The 16502-nt window shown below is 45.8% G+C and overlaps 1 protein-coding gene across 1 annotated transcript; it reads right to left on the bottom strand.

Annotated features, from left to right (window-relative positions):
• Positions 1–10219: 10219 nt before the first annotated feature.
• LOC112114114 (olfactory receptor 4E1-like) lies at positions 10220–11164 on the bottom strand. Its single transcript, XM_024210672.1, has one exon. It carries the CDS (start codon positions 11162–11164, stop codon positions 10220–10222), a length of 945 nt encoding a protein of 314 aa, XP_024066440.1.
• Between the last annotated feature and the right edge of the window lie 5338 nt (positions 11165–16502).

Genomic DNA, 16502 nt, shown 5'->3' with positions numbered 1-16502 from the left:
GGGTAGCCGAGGATCTGGACACTGGAAATGTGTTTGTGAAATGGCCTTTAGAATCATAGAATATCAAGGTTGGAAGGGACCTCAGGAGGTATCTAGTCCACCCCCTGCTCAAAGCCTGTGACCAGAGCAGACCCAGAAAACAGAAGGGTGTGCTGTCTGCTGGGCGCTAAGATACGGGATGTGGACCTGCGGTTGAAAAGGATCCTAAAAGGAGCAGGTAAGAACCCCTTGATCATCCTTCACGTAGGAACAAATGACACGGCTAGGTTCTCGCTAGAGAGAATTAAGGGAGATTATGCCAGACTGGGGAAGACGCTTAAGGAAGTGGAGGCTCAGATTATTTTCAGTGGGATTCTGCCTGTTCCTAGAGAAGGACAGCAAAGGGCTGACAGAATTGTGAGGATAAATAGCTGGCTAAGGGAGTGGTGCCATAAGGAGGGCTTTGGGATGTATGGCCACTGGGAGGCTTTCGGGGACAGACAGCTGTTCTCACGGGATGGACTTCACCTGAGTAGGGAAGGAAATAGACTTCTGGGAGGGAGGCTGGCTCATCTCATCAAAAGGGCTTTAAACTAGGAATTTGGGGGAGACGGTTGGGAGATGTCCAGTTAATCTCCACGCCAGATTCCAACACTGAAAAGGAGAGTGAAGAGATAAGCACAGATATAGGTAGGGGTAGGGGATTGGACATAAGAAGGAGTGGGCAGATGGACAGTACGGGGTCCATACCAAACTGCATAACTAATGGGAGAAAGGATAGACAGCATACAGTAAGATGTTTATACACCAATGCGAGAAGCCTAGGTAACAAAATGGAGGAATTGGAGCTCCTGGTCCAAGAAATGAAACCAGATATCATAGGAATAACCGAAACATGGTGGAACGGTAGTCATGACTGGAGTACAGGTATGGAAGGGTATGTGCTGTTTAGGAATGACCGGAACAAAGGTAAAGGTGGGGGAGTGGCATTGTATGTCAATAATGAGGTAAAATGTAAAGAAATAATAAGTGATGGAATGGATAAGACGGAGTCTGTCTGGGCACTAATTACACTGGGTAAAAGAACTACTAGAGCCTCCCCTGAGATAGTGCTTGGGGTGTGCTATAGACCGCCGGGATCTAGCCTGGATGCGGACAGAGAACTATTTAATGTTTTTAGGGAAGTAAAAACTAATAAGAACTGTGTAATCATGGGGGACTTTAACTTCCCAGATATAGATTGGGAAACAAATGCTAGTAACAATAATAGGGCTCAGATGTTCCTAGACGTGCTAGCAGATGAATTCCTTCATCAAGTAGTAACTGAACCGACGAGGGGGGATGCAATTTTAGATTTGGTGCTGGTGAGTAGTGAGGACCTCGTTGAGGAAATGGTTGTAGGGGACAGCCTTGGCTCGAGTGACCATGAGCTAATTCGGTTTAAACTAAATGGAAGGATTAACAGAAATAAAACTGTGACTAAGGTTTACGATTTCAAAAAGGCCAACTTTAATAAATTAAGGCAACTACTTAGGGAAGTGGATTGGGCTAACATACTTAGGGATCTAAAGGCAGATGACGCCTGGGATTATTTCAAGTTGAAGTTGCACCAGCTGTCCGAGGCCTGTATCCCGAGAAAGGGAAAACGGTTATTAGGCAGGAGATTTAGACCTAGCTGGATGAGCGGGCATCTCAAACAGGTGATTAAGAAAAAACAGAAAGCGTACAAAGAATGGAAGAGGGGAGGGATCGGCAAGGAAACCTACCTTATTGAGGTCAGAGCATGTAGGGATGCAGTGAGAAAGGCCAAAAGCCGTGTAGAGTTGGACCTTGCGAGGGGAATTAAATCCAATAGTAAGAGGTTTTATAGCCATATAAATAGGAAGAAAACAAAGAAAGAGGAAGTGGGACCACTGAAGAATGTAGATGGAGTGGAGATTAAGGATAATTTAGGCATGGCACAATATCTAAATGAATATTTTGCATCGGTCTTTAATAAGGCTAATGAAGGGTTTAGGAATAGAGGGAGCAGGACAGAGGGGAATAAAGGAGGGGGGATTGACATTACAGTATTAGAGGTGGAAGCCAAACTTCGCCAGCTAAACGGGACTAAATCGGGCGGACCGGATGATCTTCATCCTAGAATATTGAAGGAACTGGCGCAAGAAATTGCAAACCCCTTAGCAATAATTTTTAATGAATCTGTAAACTCGGGGGTGGTACCGTTGGACTGGAAAATAGCTAATGTGGTTCCTATTTTCAAGAAGGGGAAAAAAAGTGACCCGGGTAACTACAGGCCTGTTAGTTTAACATCTGTAGTATGCAAGGTCTTGGAAAAAATTTTGAAGGAGAAAGTAGTTAAGGACCTTGAGGTGAATGGCAATTGGGACAGTTTACAACATGGGTTTACGAAAGGCAGATCGTGCCAAACCAACCTGATCTCCTTCTTTGAGAAAGTAACAGACCTTCTAGATAAAGGAAATGCGGTGGATCTAATATACCTCGATTTTAGTAAAGCGTTTGATACGGTACCGCATGAGGAATTATTGGTTAAATTGGAAAAGATGGGGATCGATATGAAAATCCAGAGGTGGATAAAGAACTGGTTAAAGGGGAGACTGCAGCGGGTAGTACTGAAAGGTGAACTGTCAGGTTGGAGGGAGGTCACCAGTGGGGTTCCTCAAGGTTCGGTTTTGGGTCCGATTTTATTTAATCTATTTATTACTGACCTCGGAACCGAATGTAGGAGTGGGCTGATAAAGTTTGCGGATGACACAAAGTTGGGAGGTATTGCCAATTCGGAGAAGGATCGGGATATTCTGCAGGGAGACTTGGATGACCTTGTAAATTGGAGTAATAATAATAGGATGAGATTTAATAGCGAGAAGTGTAAGGTGATGCATTTAGGGATGACTAACAAGAATTTTAGTTATAAGCTGGGGACGCATCGGTTGGAAGTGACGGAGGAGGAGAAGGACCTCGGAGTCCTGGTTGATCGCAGGATGACTATGAGTCGGCAATGTTACGTGGCTGTGAAAAAAGCTAATGCGATCTTGGGATGCATTAGGCGAGGTATTTCTAGTAGGGACAAGGAGGTGCTGCTTCCGTTATACAAGGCGCTGGTGAGACCTCATTTGGAGTACTGTGTGCAGTTCTGGTCTCCTATGTTTAAAAAGGATGAACTCAAACTGGAACGGGTACAGAGAAGGGCCACTAGGATGATCCGAGGAGTGGAAAACCTTTCCTATGAAAGGAGACTCGAGGAGCTCGGTTTGTTTAGCCTAACCAAAAGAAGGCTGAGGGGGGATATGATTGCTCTCTTTAAATATATCAAAGGGATAAATACCAGGGAGGGAGAGGAATTATTTCAGCTCAGTACTAATGTGGACACGAGAACGAATGGATATAAACTGGCCATGGGGAAGTTTAGGCTTGAAATTAGATGAAGGTTTCTAACCGTCAGAGGGGTGAAATTTTGGAACAGCCTTCCGAGGGAAACGGTGGGGGCAAAAGACCTCTCTGGCTTCAAGATTAGGCTAGATAAGTTTATGGAGGGAATGGTCTGATGGGATAACGTGATTTTAGTCAATTAGGCAATAACGTGCCATCGCTGGTAAAATGTGGGTCCGGCTGGAGAATCTTGCCTGTATGCTCGGGGTTCTACTGATCGCCATATTTGGGGTCGGGAAGGAATTTTCCTCCAGGGTAGATTGGCAGAGGCCCTGGAGGTTTTTCGCCTTCCTCCGCAGCATAGGGCAGGGGTCGCAAGCTGGAGGATTCTCTGCGACTTGAAGTCTTTAAATCACGATCTGGAGACTTCAACAGCTGAGATAAGGGAAATTGGGTGGGTCAGCTTTTGTGGCCTGCATCATGCGGGAGGTCAGACTAGATGACCATAATGGTCCCTTCTGACCTTAAAGTCTATGAGTCTAAGCAGGACCAACCCCAACTAAATCATCCCAGCCAGGGCTTTGTCAGGCCGGGTCTTAAAAACCTCTAAGGAAGGAGATTCCACCACCTCCCTAGGTAATCCATTCCAGTGCTTCACCACCCTCCTAGTGAAATAGTGTTTCCTAATATCCAACCTAAACCTCCCCTACTGCAACTTGAGACCATTACTCCTTGTTCTGTCATCTGGTACCACTGAGAACAGTCTAGATCCATCCTCTTTGGAACCCCCTTTCAGGTAGTTGAAAGCAGCTATCAAATCCCCCCTCATTCTTCTCTTCTGCAGACTAAACAATCCCAGTTCCCTCAGCCTCTCCTCATAAGTCATGTGCTTCAGCCCCCTAATCATTTTTGTTGCCCTCTGCTGGACTCTTTCCAATTTTTCCACATCCTTCTTGTAGTGTGGGGCACAGTATTCCAGATGAGGCCTCACCAATGTCGAATAGAGGGGAATGATCATGTCCCTCGATCTGCTGGCAATGCTCCTACTTATACAGCCCAAAATGCCGTTAGCCTTCTTGGCAACAAGGGCACACTGTTGACTTATATCCAGCTTCTCGTCCACTGTAACCCCTAGGTCCTTTTCTGCAGAACTGCTGCCTAGCCACTCGGTCCCTAGTCTGTAACAGTGAATGGGATTCTTCCATCCTAAGTGCAGGACTCTGCACTTGTCCTTGTTGAACCTCATCAGGTTTCTTTTGGCCCAATCCTCCAATTTGTCTAGGTCCCTCTGTATCCTATCCCTACCCTCCAGCATATCTACCACTCCTCCCAGTTTAGTGTCATCTGCAAACTTGCTGAGAGTGCAGTCCACGCCATCCTCCAGATCATTAATGAAGCTATTGAACAAAACCGGCCCCAGGACCGACCCTTGGGGCACTCCGCTTGAAACCGGCTGCCAACTAGACATGGAGCCATTGATCACTACCCGTTGAGCCCGACAATCTAGCCAGCTTTCTATCCACCTTATAGTCCATTCATCCAGCCCATACTTCTTTAACTTGTCGGCAAGTATACTGTGGGAGACCGTATCAAAAGCTTTGCTAAAGTCAAGGAATAACACATCCACTGCTTTCCCCTCATCCACAGACCCAGTTATCTCCTCATAGAAGGCAATTAGGTTAGTCAGGCATGACTTGCCCTTGGTGAATCCATGCTGACTGTTCCTGATCACTTTCCTCTCCTGTAAGTGCTTCAGAATTGATTCCTTGAGGACCTGCTCCATGATTTTTCCAGGGACTGAGGTGAGGCTGACTGGCCTGTAGTTCCCCGGATTCTCCTTCTTCCCTTTCTTAAAGATGGGCACTACATTAGCCTTTTTCCAGTCATCCGGGACCTCCCCCGATCGCCATGAGTTTTCAAAGATAATGGCCAATTGCTCTGCAATCACATCCGCCAACTCCTTTAGCACCCTCGGATGCAGCGCATCCGGCCCCATGGACTTGTGCTCATCCAGTTTTTCTAAGTAGTCCCAAACCACTTCTTTCTCCACAGAGGGCTGGTCACCTCCTCCCCATACTGTGCTGCCCAGCGCAACAGTCTGGGAGCTGACCTTTGTGACAAAGTTCCTCCTCTATCTTGGTGGGTCCTGTGCTTATTGGCGGATTTTCTTGCTTCAGAGATTCACCATGTGGGTTGGGGAACAGCTCAGAGACCTTCCCCTCTGGAAGAACCCACAGTCCAGGTCAATTGGGAGATTTGGGGGGAACCCGGGCCCGCCCTCTACTCCGGGTTCCAGCCCAGGGCCCTGTGGACTGCAGCTGTCTATAGTGCCTCCTGTAACAGCTGCATGACAGCTACAACTCCCTGGGCTACTTCCCCATGGCCTCCTCCACACACCTTCCTTATTCTCACCACAGGACCTTCCTCCTGGTATCTGATAACGCTTGTGCTCCTCAGTCCTCCAGCAGCAGCACACCCTCTCACTCTCAGCTCCTTGCGCCTCTTGCTCCCAGCTCCTCACACTCGCACCACAAACTGAAGTGAGCTCCTTTTAAAACCCAGGTGCCCTGATTAGCCTGCCTTAATTGATTCTAGCAGCTTCTTCTTAATTGGCTCCAGGTGTCCTAATTAGCCTGCCTGCCTTAACTGGTTCTAGCAGGTTCCTGATTACTCTAGTGCAGCCCCTGCTCTGGTCACTCAGGGAACAGAAAACTACTCATCCAGTGACCAGTATATTTGCCCTCTACCAGACTCCTGTACCCCACTGGTCTGGGTCTGTCACACCTTGTTCGTGAAGACAGAGGCAAAAAAATCATTGAGTACATTAGCTTTTTCCACATCCTCTGTCACTACGTTGCCTCCCTCATTCAGTAAGGGGCCCACACTTTCCTTGACTTTCTTCTTGTTGCTAACATACCTGAAGAAACCCTTCTTGTTATAGTTCCTATTTTTAAGAAAGGAGGGAAAAAGTGATGCAGGAAACTACAGGCCTGTTAGTTTGACCTCAATTGTATGCAAGGCCTTGGAACAAATTTTGAAAGAGAAAGTAGGTAAAGACATAGAGGTGAACAATAATTGGGATAAACGTACGTCCTGCCAGACCAACCTGAGCTCCTTCTTTGAGAAGATAACTGATTTTTTTAGACAAAGGAAATGCAGTAGATCTAATCTACCAGGATTTCAGTAAGGCATTTGATACAGTTCCACATGGGAAATTATGAGTTAAATTGGAGAAGATGGGGATTAATATGAGATTTGAAAGGGGGGGGAGGTAAGGAACTGATTAAAAGATAGACTACAATGGTTGAGGCTACATTTTAGTCATAGGTATTTTTAGTAAAAGTCATGGACAGGTCACGGGCAGTAAACAAAAATTCATGGCCCATGACCTGTCCATGACTTGTACTATATACCCCTGATTAAAACTTGGGTGCTCTGGGGGGCGGCCCAGGACCCCCACTGGTGCTGGGGGGGAGGGCTGGGTGGTGGTGAGTGGCCCGGCACCCCTGCTGCTGCTGAGGGGGAATTCTTCTTCACACGGTACACAGTCAACTTGTGGAACTCCTTGCCTGAGGAAGTTGTGAAGGCAAGCTCCCTACCCAGCTCCGTGCGGCTATCTGGAAGCAGCAACATGACCCTTGACTCCTATGCAGAGAGACGGCCAGGGAGGCTCCGCACGCTGCCCCCGCCCCGAGTGGCAAAAACCACGGCCAATGGGAGCTGTGTGGGCAGCGCCTGTGGGTGGAGGCAGCGCACGGAGCCGCCTGGCTGCACCTCTGCCTAGGAGCCGAAGGAGGGACATGTTGCCACTTCTGGGGAGCCCCCCGAGGTAAGCGCCACCCAGAGCCCTCACCCGCTCCCGCACCCCAACCCCCTGCCTCAGCCTGGAGCCCCCTCCTACACCCCAAACCCCTCATCTCTGGCCCCACCCCAGATCCCGCACCCCCAGCCGGAGCCCTCATCCACTCCCGCCCCCAACCCCCTGCCTCAGCCCAGAGCCCCCTCCCACACCCAAACTCTTGCTGCTGCTGGGGTGTGGAGTGGTGGCCTGAGTCTGCCCTAGCAGCAGCCGTTGTGGCTGGCCTGGGGGCTGCCCGAGCTGCTGAGGTCATGAGGTCACGGAAAGTCACAGAATCCGTGACTTCTGTGACCTCCGTGACAGACTCGCAGCCTTAACAATGGGTCATACTGAAGGGTGAACTGTCAGGCTGGAGGGAGGTTAGTAACAGAGTTCCTATGGGATTGGTCTTGAGACCAATCTTATTTAACATTTTTATTACTGACATTAACACAAAAAGTGGGAGTGTGCTAATAAAATTTGCAGATGACACAAAGTTGGGGGGTATTGCCAATATGGAGGAGGACCGGAACATCCTACAAATCAATCTGGATGACCTTGTAAACTGGAGTTATATAAAAGGGTTGAACTTTAATAGTGCAAAGTGTAAGGTCATAAGTTTAGGGACAAATAAAAAGAATTTTTGCTATAAGCTGGGGACTTATTAGTTGGAAGTGACAGAGGAGGAGAAAAACCTGGGTGTTTTGGTTGATGACTATGAGCTGTCACTGTGATGTAGCCTGAAAAAGGCTAGTACAGTCCTAGGATGATTCAGGCGAGGTATTTCCAGTAGAGACAGGGAATTGTTAGTACCATTATACAAGGTACTGGTGAGACCTCATCTGGGACACTGTGTGCAGTTCTGGTCTCCCATGTTTAAGAAAGACAAATTCAGACTGGAACAGGTGCAGAGAAGGGCTACTAGGATGATCAGAGGAATGGAAACCTACCTTATGAAAGGGGCTCCAAAGAGCTTGGCTTGTTTAGCATAACCAAATGAAGTACGGGGGGGAGATATGATTGCTCTCTCTAAATACATCAGAGGGATAAATACCAGGCAGGGAGAGGAGTTATTTAAGTGAAGTGCCAATGTAGACACAGGAACAAATGGATATAAACTGGCCATCAACATGTTTAAGCTTGAAATTAGGTGAAGGTTTCTAACCATCAGAGGAGTGAAGTTCTGGAACAGCCTCCCAAGGGGAGCAGTGGGGGCAAAAAAACCTAAGTGGCTTCAAGACTGAGCTCGATAAGTTCATGGAGGGGAAGATGTGATGGGACTGCCTACAACAGCATGTAGCTGATCTGCAACTGCTAGCACCAAATATCTCCAATGGCTAGTGATGGGACGCTAGATGGGAAGGGCTTTGAGTTACTACAGAGAATTCTTTCCCAGGTGTCTGGCTGCTGGGTCTTGCCCACTTGCTCAGGGTCTAACCGATCGCCCTATTTGGGGTAGGGAAGGAATTTTCCCCTGAGTCAGATTGGCAGAGATCCTGGGGGGTTTCGCCTTCCTCTGCAGCATGGGGCATGGGTCACTTGCAGATTTAAACTAGTGTCAGTGGTGGATTCTCTGTAACTTGAAGTCTTTAAATCATGATTTGAGGATGTCAGTAACTCGGCCAGAGGTTAGGGGTCTGTTACAACAGTGGATGGGTGAGTACTGTGCAGGAGGTCAGACTATATGATCATGAATGTCCCTACGAATCTGTGAGTTACTCCAGATTTACACCAGTGTAACCGAGAGGAGACTTTGTCCCTTTGAGCCTTACTGGGCCTGAGTCTAGTGCACTGGAGGAAACCACTGATTTCAGTAGCGGTGTCAAACTGGAATGGGGAGTGAATCTGTGCTGTGGTGTTAAAAACTTTTTCTGCAGCTACAGAAAACTTCTTTATAGTAATATTAATAACACCTCGCTGTTACAGAGCACTCTGTGCCCATTTTATAGATGGGGAAACCAAGGCAAGGGTGGTGAAGTGACTTGCCCAAGGTCACCCAGCAGGCCACTGGCAGAGCCAGGAATAAAATCCGAATCTCCTAAGTCCCAGTTCATTGCACTATCCACTAGGCAACAGTGCCTCTGGTTGAAATTGGGGAAACATTTATCTTAATTATTTACTCTCTGGTTTTTTCCTTCCCCCACTTTGTCAAAGGACAGAAAAATTGATAGATGGTGAGAATTTTATAGTAGTTTCAACATGAAAATGTGACTAGTTTAATTATTTTGGTTTGATGTTGTTTAGAAACATGAACATTTTTGGTAAATACAAAGTTTTTTTGACAAAGTCACTGACAAAGTTTTGACCAGCTGTAGGTGTTAGGCACTGAGCATCAGATTTGTAAAGGTGCCTAAAGATCTAAATAGGTGCCTTAAAATGAATGGGAATAAGGTGCACATGTGCTTTGGAAAATCCCACTGGGCACCTAAATACTTTTAAAAAATTGCAAAAATCAAAACGAAGAAAACTTTCATTTCACTTAGAAATTTCCCACTAAGCAATAGGGAAAAATGGCATTTTGGGGTCTCTCCCCTTTCCCCCTCTTTTCTACTTCCCCCTTGGATGGGGGAACAAAGAAGGAGAACATAGAAGTAGAAAAGAAAAGGAACCCGCCCACCCCCAATCTAAAGACTGACAAAAAAAATCAGCTATTGAAATTGGAAACAAAATGGAAACTTTCATTTCACTTCAAATTTCCCATCAACAAATAAATAAATAAGTTTGGAAAAACTCTGATATTTCCCTCTTTTTTTTTTGACAAAACCCCATTTTTTGACAGGATAATTTTTTGGCTGAATAAAATGTCAATTAGTCCCAGCTTAGTGGGTTCAAAGCCCAGCTGGTGAGCCCTGCAGAGGGATGTGAGCCAAGGACCAAGGCAACAGCATTGTCACTACCAACACAGGAAGACTAGTACCAGTATAGTCACTGCCATGATAAATTAGCCCCATTGGGGATGGTGGTGGAAATCTAGGAGCTTTCTCCTACACATCCCCTCCTGAGGTCCAAGCTCTATTTCTCCTCTGCATCCACCTTTCTCCCCACTAGCTTGCTGAGCGCCCGCTTCATGTCCTCATTCCTCAGGGTGTAGATGATGGGGTTCAGCAAGGGGGTGATGGCTGTGAAGAACACCGACACCACCTTGTCCTCAGAGAAGCTGGTGGAAGGGCGGGAGTAGATGAAGATGCAGTGGCCCAGGAAGAGCGTCACCACCGTCAGGTGGGCGGCGCAGGTGGAGAGCGCCTTGCGCCGCCCCTCGGAGAAGCGGGTCCTCAGCGAGACCAGAATGACGCCATAGGAGCCCACCAGCACCACGAAGCAGACCACGGAGATGAGCCCCGAGTTGGAGATGATGAGAACCTCGATGATGTAGGTGTTGGTGCAGGCCAGCCTGATGACTGGCGGCACGTCACAGAAGAAGTTGTCTATCTCCCGGGACCCACAGTACGGCAGCTTGATGGTCATGCCGGTCAGAGCTAAGGAGTGTACGGTCCCGCCCAGCCACACAGCACCAGCCAGCAGCAAGCATACTTTGTGGTTCATGACGGTGAGGTAGTGCATGGGGTTGCAGATGGCCACGTAGCGGTCATAGGCCATGACAGTGAGGAGGAAGATCTCTGTGCAGGTGAAAAGGTGGAGGAAGAACATCTGCGCCACGCAACCCCCAAAGGAGATGGTCTTCTCCACCGAGAGGAAGTCGGACAGCATCTTGGGCACGGTGACCGAGGAGTGGCAGACGTCGATGAAGGAGAGGTTGGTGAGGAAGAAATACATGGGTGTGTGGAGGCGCCGGTCATGAACAATGGTGACCATAATAAGGATGTTCCCAGCCAAGGTTAGCAGGTAGACGGGTAGGAAGACCATGAAGAGAATCAGCTGCGTCTCTGGGTTGGAGGAGAGTCCCAGCAGGATGAACTCAGTCACCATGGTCTGATTCGGGGTCACTACCTCTGCCATGTTCCTAGAAAGGAGAGGAAATTGTTATAGGAATTGGGTAGGATCCCCTTTAAGTAGTTTCAGAGCCCTCCAGTGAGCCTGCCTGTCTTCTGTTGAAGAAGCCACCCATATAGAAGAGCAGTATCTATAGGTAGCTAGATCTTGTAGGGTTGTGTATAGTTAATACACATGGTTTTTTGATACCCAGTGATGTCCATGTGGTTTCTTCATACCCATAATGTACAGCTGGGTGGCAACTTTTGGAGGAATAGCTTGAAAAATGCAGTTAAGGCAGACAGAAGCTATTCATGAATTAGGGTCAAATTCAGTGAATAGTGTCTGATAAAAAAAGGCCAAAAATTAGTAAAATCTAAATGTTTGATTCTGACATTTTTGAAGCAAAAGTTTTATGTTTCACAACGAAGTTTCATTAAGAAATTTAGCTAAATTTATTTAAACCAATAACCAAAGAAAAAAGGTAAAAACACCCCAAAATGAAACAAAACAAATACACGTCTACCCAGATATAACGCGACCCAATATAACATGAATTCAGATATAACGCGGTAAAGCAGTGCTCTGGGGGAGGGGGGGGGGCGGCGCGCTCCAGCGGATCAAAGGAAGTTCGATATAATGCGGTTTCACCTATAACACGGTAAGATTTTTTGGCTCCCGAGGACAGTATTATATCAGGGTAGAGGTGTCATTCATGATGGGTTGAACAAAATATTTAGTTCATCCTGAAATGAAATTTTTCAGGTTTTTGTTTCTGTGGGAAAAACTGGAAAAAATCCATTTTAGGTCACCCAAAATGAAAGTATTTTGGATTTTTCCATTTGGCCACCAAACTGACAGATCAGTTATTCACTCTTCACTAATAGAGAGCAAAGATGCAAGAGTTGTCTTGCCAGGCCTTCACTGCTGTTAAGGCTACAGTTGCCTCTGGAGGCCCCCTGGTGCCGGGCACTGCACAGACACACAGTCACGGGTAGTACTTTTCCTGAAGAGCTCACAGTCTAAATAAGCAAAAGGTGGTGGGAAACTGAGGCACAGAGAAGAGAAGTGACTTGCCCAAGATCAGTGGCAGAATCAGGAACAGAACCCAGGTTTTCTGAGTCGCAGCCAATAGAACCCTGTTGCTTCCCCATATCACTTCTCCTCTTAACAGCCCTGGGCATGTTTCTCCTGCTCCACCACTTCAACCACAAAGGGCCAAATCCTCAAATGGTGTAAACAGGTGTCACTCTTATTCTAGACCTGTCTATCTGTCTGCCTGCCTGCCTGCTGCTTCTTCTCTCCACAGTATCTATCTATCTATCTATCTAGTTCTGGTGTTGGGGCCTGTCCCCACTATATCTGATCACTTTGGGGGAGATTTTCAAAGGCACAAAGGGGCACACTAATCTTGTTGAAATTCAATGGGAAGCGGCGCGGGCCGAGGGATGTGCTGGCCGCCCTACCTGCAGCCCCCATTGGCCTGGAGCAGCGAACCACAGCCAGTGGGAGCCGCGATCGGCCGAACCTGCCGACGCGGCAGGTAAACAAACTGGCCCGGCCCGCCAGAGTGCTTACCCCGGCGAGCCACGTGCCAAAGGTTTCCCATCCCTGAGCTATAGGAATGTGAAGCAGTGACAGATTCTGTCCATGGTGCTGAATTGGGAAAGGGCTATTTGCATCTATATGGGCCAGAATGTCAAAGGTATTTAGGCACCTAAGTAAGCAGATAGGTGCCTAATGCCTATTGGTTTCAATGGGAGTTAGGCACTTAGTGAAAACATCTAAGTAGCTATTTACCTCTTTAGACACCTAAATACCTTTAAAAATCTGGTCCAAGATTCTTAAGAGCAACATTATCATGAAACATGTTTCTTGGTAGGGACTAAACTGCAGTTAAGCAGCCTGATTCTGTATCCAACATGGAAGCTGCCTGATATGAGGGACTGTTAGGGTGTTAGATGTGAAGGAAAGATATTTACCTTTGTCATACACAAGGCATTCATCAGTCCAAGCTCCATGCAGCGCTGTCTCCCAACTAGACACTGCTGGGGTACCCTGTCCATAGGGGATATTTTTTTTGACCTCCATTAGTTAGAGGCTGGCTCATGCTCTGAATCAGGATGCTTAGATCCCTTACAATTAATTTGTTTAAACAGTCATTGCAAACGTAACGCTTGATGATCTCATTAAACCTATAAATGTACAATCTTATTAAGAAACCTATCCTTAGCCTCAGAGCCTTACTGTGGTGTTGTGTTCCACAGGCTGTATAAAAATATTTTTTTCATGAAGTTTTAAAAGTTCTGGACCTACTAAATTAAAATGCGAGGATTCTCCCTCATCCCCAAATCTACATGATAATGTAAAATACTAACTGAATAGGCTGATCTTCCCAACACATGGCAGGTTAATAAAACTGCAGCTGGGTGAATTTTTTGGCTGAATTGTTATTGGTGAAAAATGCAGATTTGATGACACAAAAACACTGTGAATTTGTGTTGATTTTGCCAAATTTTTCATAAAAAAAGTTCTGAAAAAATCAAAATGACTTTTTGTTTCAAAATGTCCTTCCATTTAATTGTTTTTAATATGTAAAATGATTGAAATGGAAATGCAATGTTTCAGTTTTGTCAAAACAAAACATTTTGTTTGGCCCCAAATGAATTTCTTTTCACTTTTGGAATAACTGAAAATTTTGTTTTGCATAATTTTTTTTTACTTTGTGAAATTTACAATCAATCAAAAAAATCTATTATTCACCCAGCACTAAATAAATCATGCCTTATGGTTAGGTGTGGAAGGATTGGATTTTTATCAGTAAATGTTGATAAATGTCTATTTCACCATACACACACAAACCAATGAAAAATATTTCCATTGATAATACTTGAAATTTACAGGTAGGCAAAGTAAGAAAAAGGCTGCTTGAGAACTCCTTAGAGTTTCATTTAAGGATACACCTCTACCTCGATATAACGCGACCCGATATAACACGAATTCGGATATAACACGGTAAAGCAGTGCTCCGGGGGGGCTGGGCTGCACACTCTGGTGGATCAAAGCAAGTTCGATATAACGCGGTTTCACCTATAACGTGGTAAGATTTTTTTGGCTCCCAATGACAGCGTTATATTGAGGTAGAGGTGTATTTCCTTTGTATATTTTGACATGTGATGTTGACAAAGCATTTTAACAGTTATAAAGTTTTAACTTTTTGAATCTCAATGTCTCCTGTCATTAAATAATTGTTGTCTGACCCCCCCGATTGTCTGAGCCCTCCATAATTTCCTGTAATGGGGAAATTTAAATTGATAAAAATTGAAAAAAAAAAAGCTTAAACCCCATAATTTTGTGCAACTGTGAAAATTTAAATGGATAAAAATTGAAAAAAAACTTAAAAATCAATATCAATATTGTCCATCAAAATGTAAAAATAAAATAAAAATAAAATTCTGCCAAGCCAATTTATAGTAAAAGATGTCAGCTGGGAATTTAATCTACCCACTTCATCTAATTTTTGGAAGAATGTTCTTGCATTCAAAGTCTTTGGGCCAGCTGGTGTAAATCAGTGTTGCTCCTTCAGAGGCCAGGGGCAGTCCTGATTTGTACCAGCTGCGAATCTGGCCCAATATGTTCACTAATTCCAAAAAAGAGAAAACATGAATCTCAGGACAACAGTTCTTTTTCATCTAATCAATCGCTAATTTTAAAGGGAAAGAGCCCCCACTGGTGTCAATTGTCCATAGTTCCAGTGGAGTCAATGGGCAAATTCCCAGCTGGTGTAAATTGGCCATAGCACCATTGGAGTCAATGCAGCCAGCCCTGCAACTGGTGTAAACAGGCCACTGCTCTGTGGTGGCAAATTCAACTCAATTTCTTTCCCAGGATCTTTGTCCTGATAATCTCAGAAACAGATAGTTTGAGTCACAGCTACATTACTCCAGTTTTTATGCAGGTGTAATTCTACTTCAATCAATGGGCCTAATTCTCATTTACAACTGAGTCCCTTTAGACACATCTGATATCCTAAGTGACCTTAAATAAGTTGTAAATTACACTTAAACCCGTTTATCCTGTCGGAGCCCTGCAAAGGGTCCTCCGTTCAGACGAGAAATGATTTCAGTGCAATTACACTGGTGTACAACTGGAGTAATGCAGCTGTCAATCAGGTATTGAGGTTAATTGAACAAAGATATCGGGCCAGATCCTCAGCTGGTGTAAATCTAATATGGTGTGAATCAGGAGTAACTTGGTAGTGAATGCCCCGTGATGCTCTCCCTCCCAAGTAATAAAGAATGACTTACAGGGAGACAGCAACATGAGGAACTCCAGGTAAATGCCTTGCCTGGTCCAGCCCTGCCACAGCTTCTGAGCCCTGTTGTTCTTCTCCAAATATGTAACCTCTTCAGTCAGCATCAGCACAACCTGCCGTGACATCAGCTCACCCTGGACTGGGGGCTGTGGGGATCTGCAGCTGTGCAACTGAAGCACAGAGGGCATCATTAAGATATCTAAGTTTTTCCAAACACTCACCCAAACTCACAGTGTGTCAGTCTCTCCTGCACCCTCGTGGCTTGTTGGGGAGGGAAATGGGGACTCAGGGCTGCTGCTTTCCAAAGCCAGGGGAAAGTTCTGCCGCTCTGCAGAGTTTGGTTGTCTCTTTTGTATCCCACAATATCCCATCTCGGAGTTCTGATAGGACCCTCCTTCAGGGAGAGAAATGGATTAGACAGGCAGACAGACAGATGCATGCTATGAATGGAAGGCTAGGGGAAGCGAGGGAGAGAGAGAAAGAGAGAGCCTTTCCCAGACCTGAAGAAGAGCTCTGTGTGGCTCAAAAGCTTGTCTTTTTCATCAACAGAAGTTTGACCAATAAAAGATATTACCTCACCCAGCTTGTGTCTCTAATGTTGTGGGACCAACACGGCTACAACAACACTGCAAACAGCTCAGTAGATAGATAGATAGATAGAGGGGGTGTCTGGGGATAGATAGATAGATAGATAGATAGATAGATAGATAGATAGATAGACGGGGTGGATGGGGATAGATAGATAGATAGATGGTGTGGATGGGGATAGATAGATAGATAGATAGATGGAGGGGGTGGATGGGGATAGATAGATAGATGGAGGGGGTGGATGGGGATAGATAGATAGATAGATAGATGGAGGAGGTGGATGGGGATAGATAGATAGATAGATAGTTGGGGTGTCTGGGGATAGATAGATAGATAGATGGGGTGTCTGGGGATAGATAGATAGATAGATGGAGAGGGTGGATGGGGATAGATAGTTAGATAGATAGATGGAGGGGGTGGATGGGGATAGATAGATAGATGGAGGGGGTGTATGTAGATAGA

Source organism: Terrapene carolina, unplaced genomic scaffold (genome assembly GCF_002925995.2).
Source record: "Terrapene carolina triunguis isolate 2854851 unplaced genomic scaffold, T_m_triunguis-2.0 Scaffold868, whole genome shotgun sequence".
NCBI classification, from domain to species: domain Eukaryota; kingdom Metazoa; phylum Chordata; order Testudines; family Emydidae; genus Terrapene; species Terrapene triunguis.
Note: the sequence above shows the minus strand (reverse complement) of the source record. Positions and strands in the feature narration are given on the sequence as shown.

What these genes read in the sequence shown, in the direction of transcription:
- LOC112114114 (XM_024210672.1), bottom strand. Translation starts at nt 11,164, where the DNA reads ATGGCAGAGGTAGTGACCCCGAATCAGACCATGGTGACTGAGTTCATC.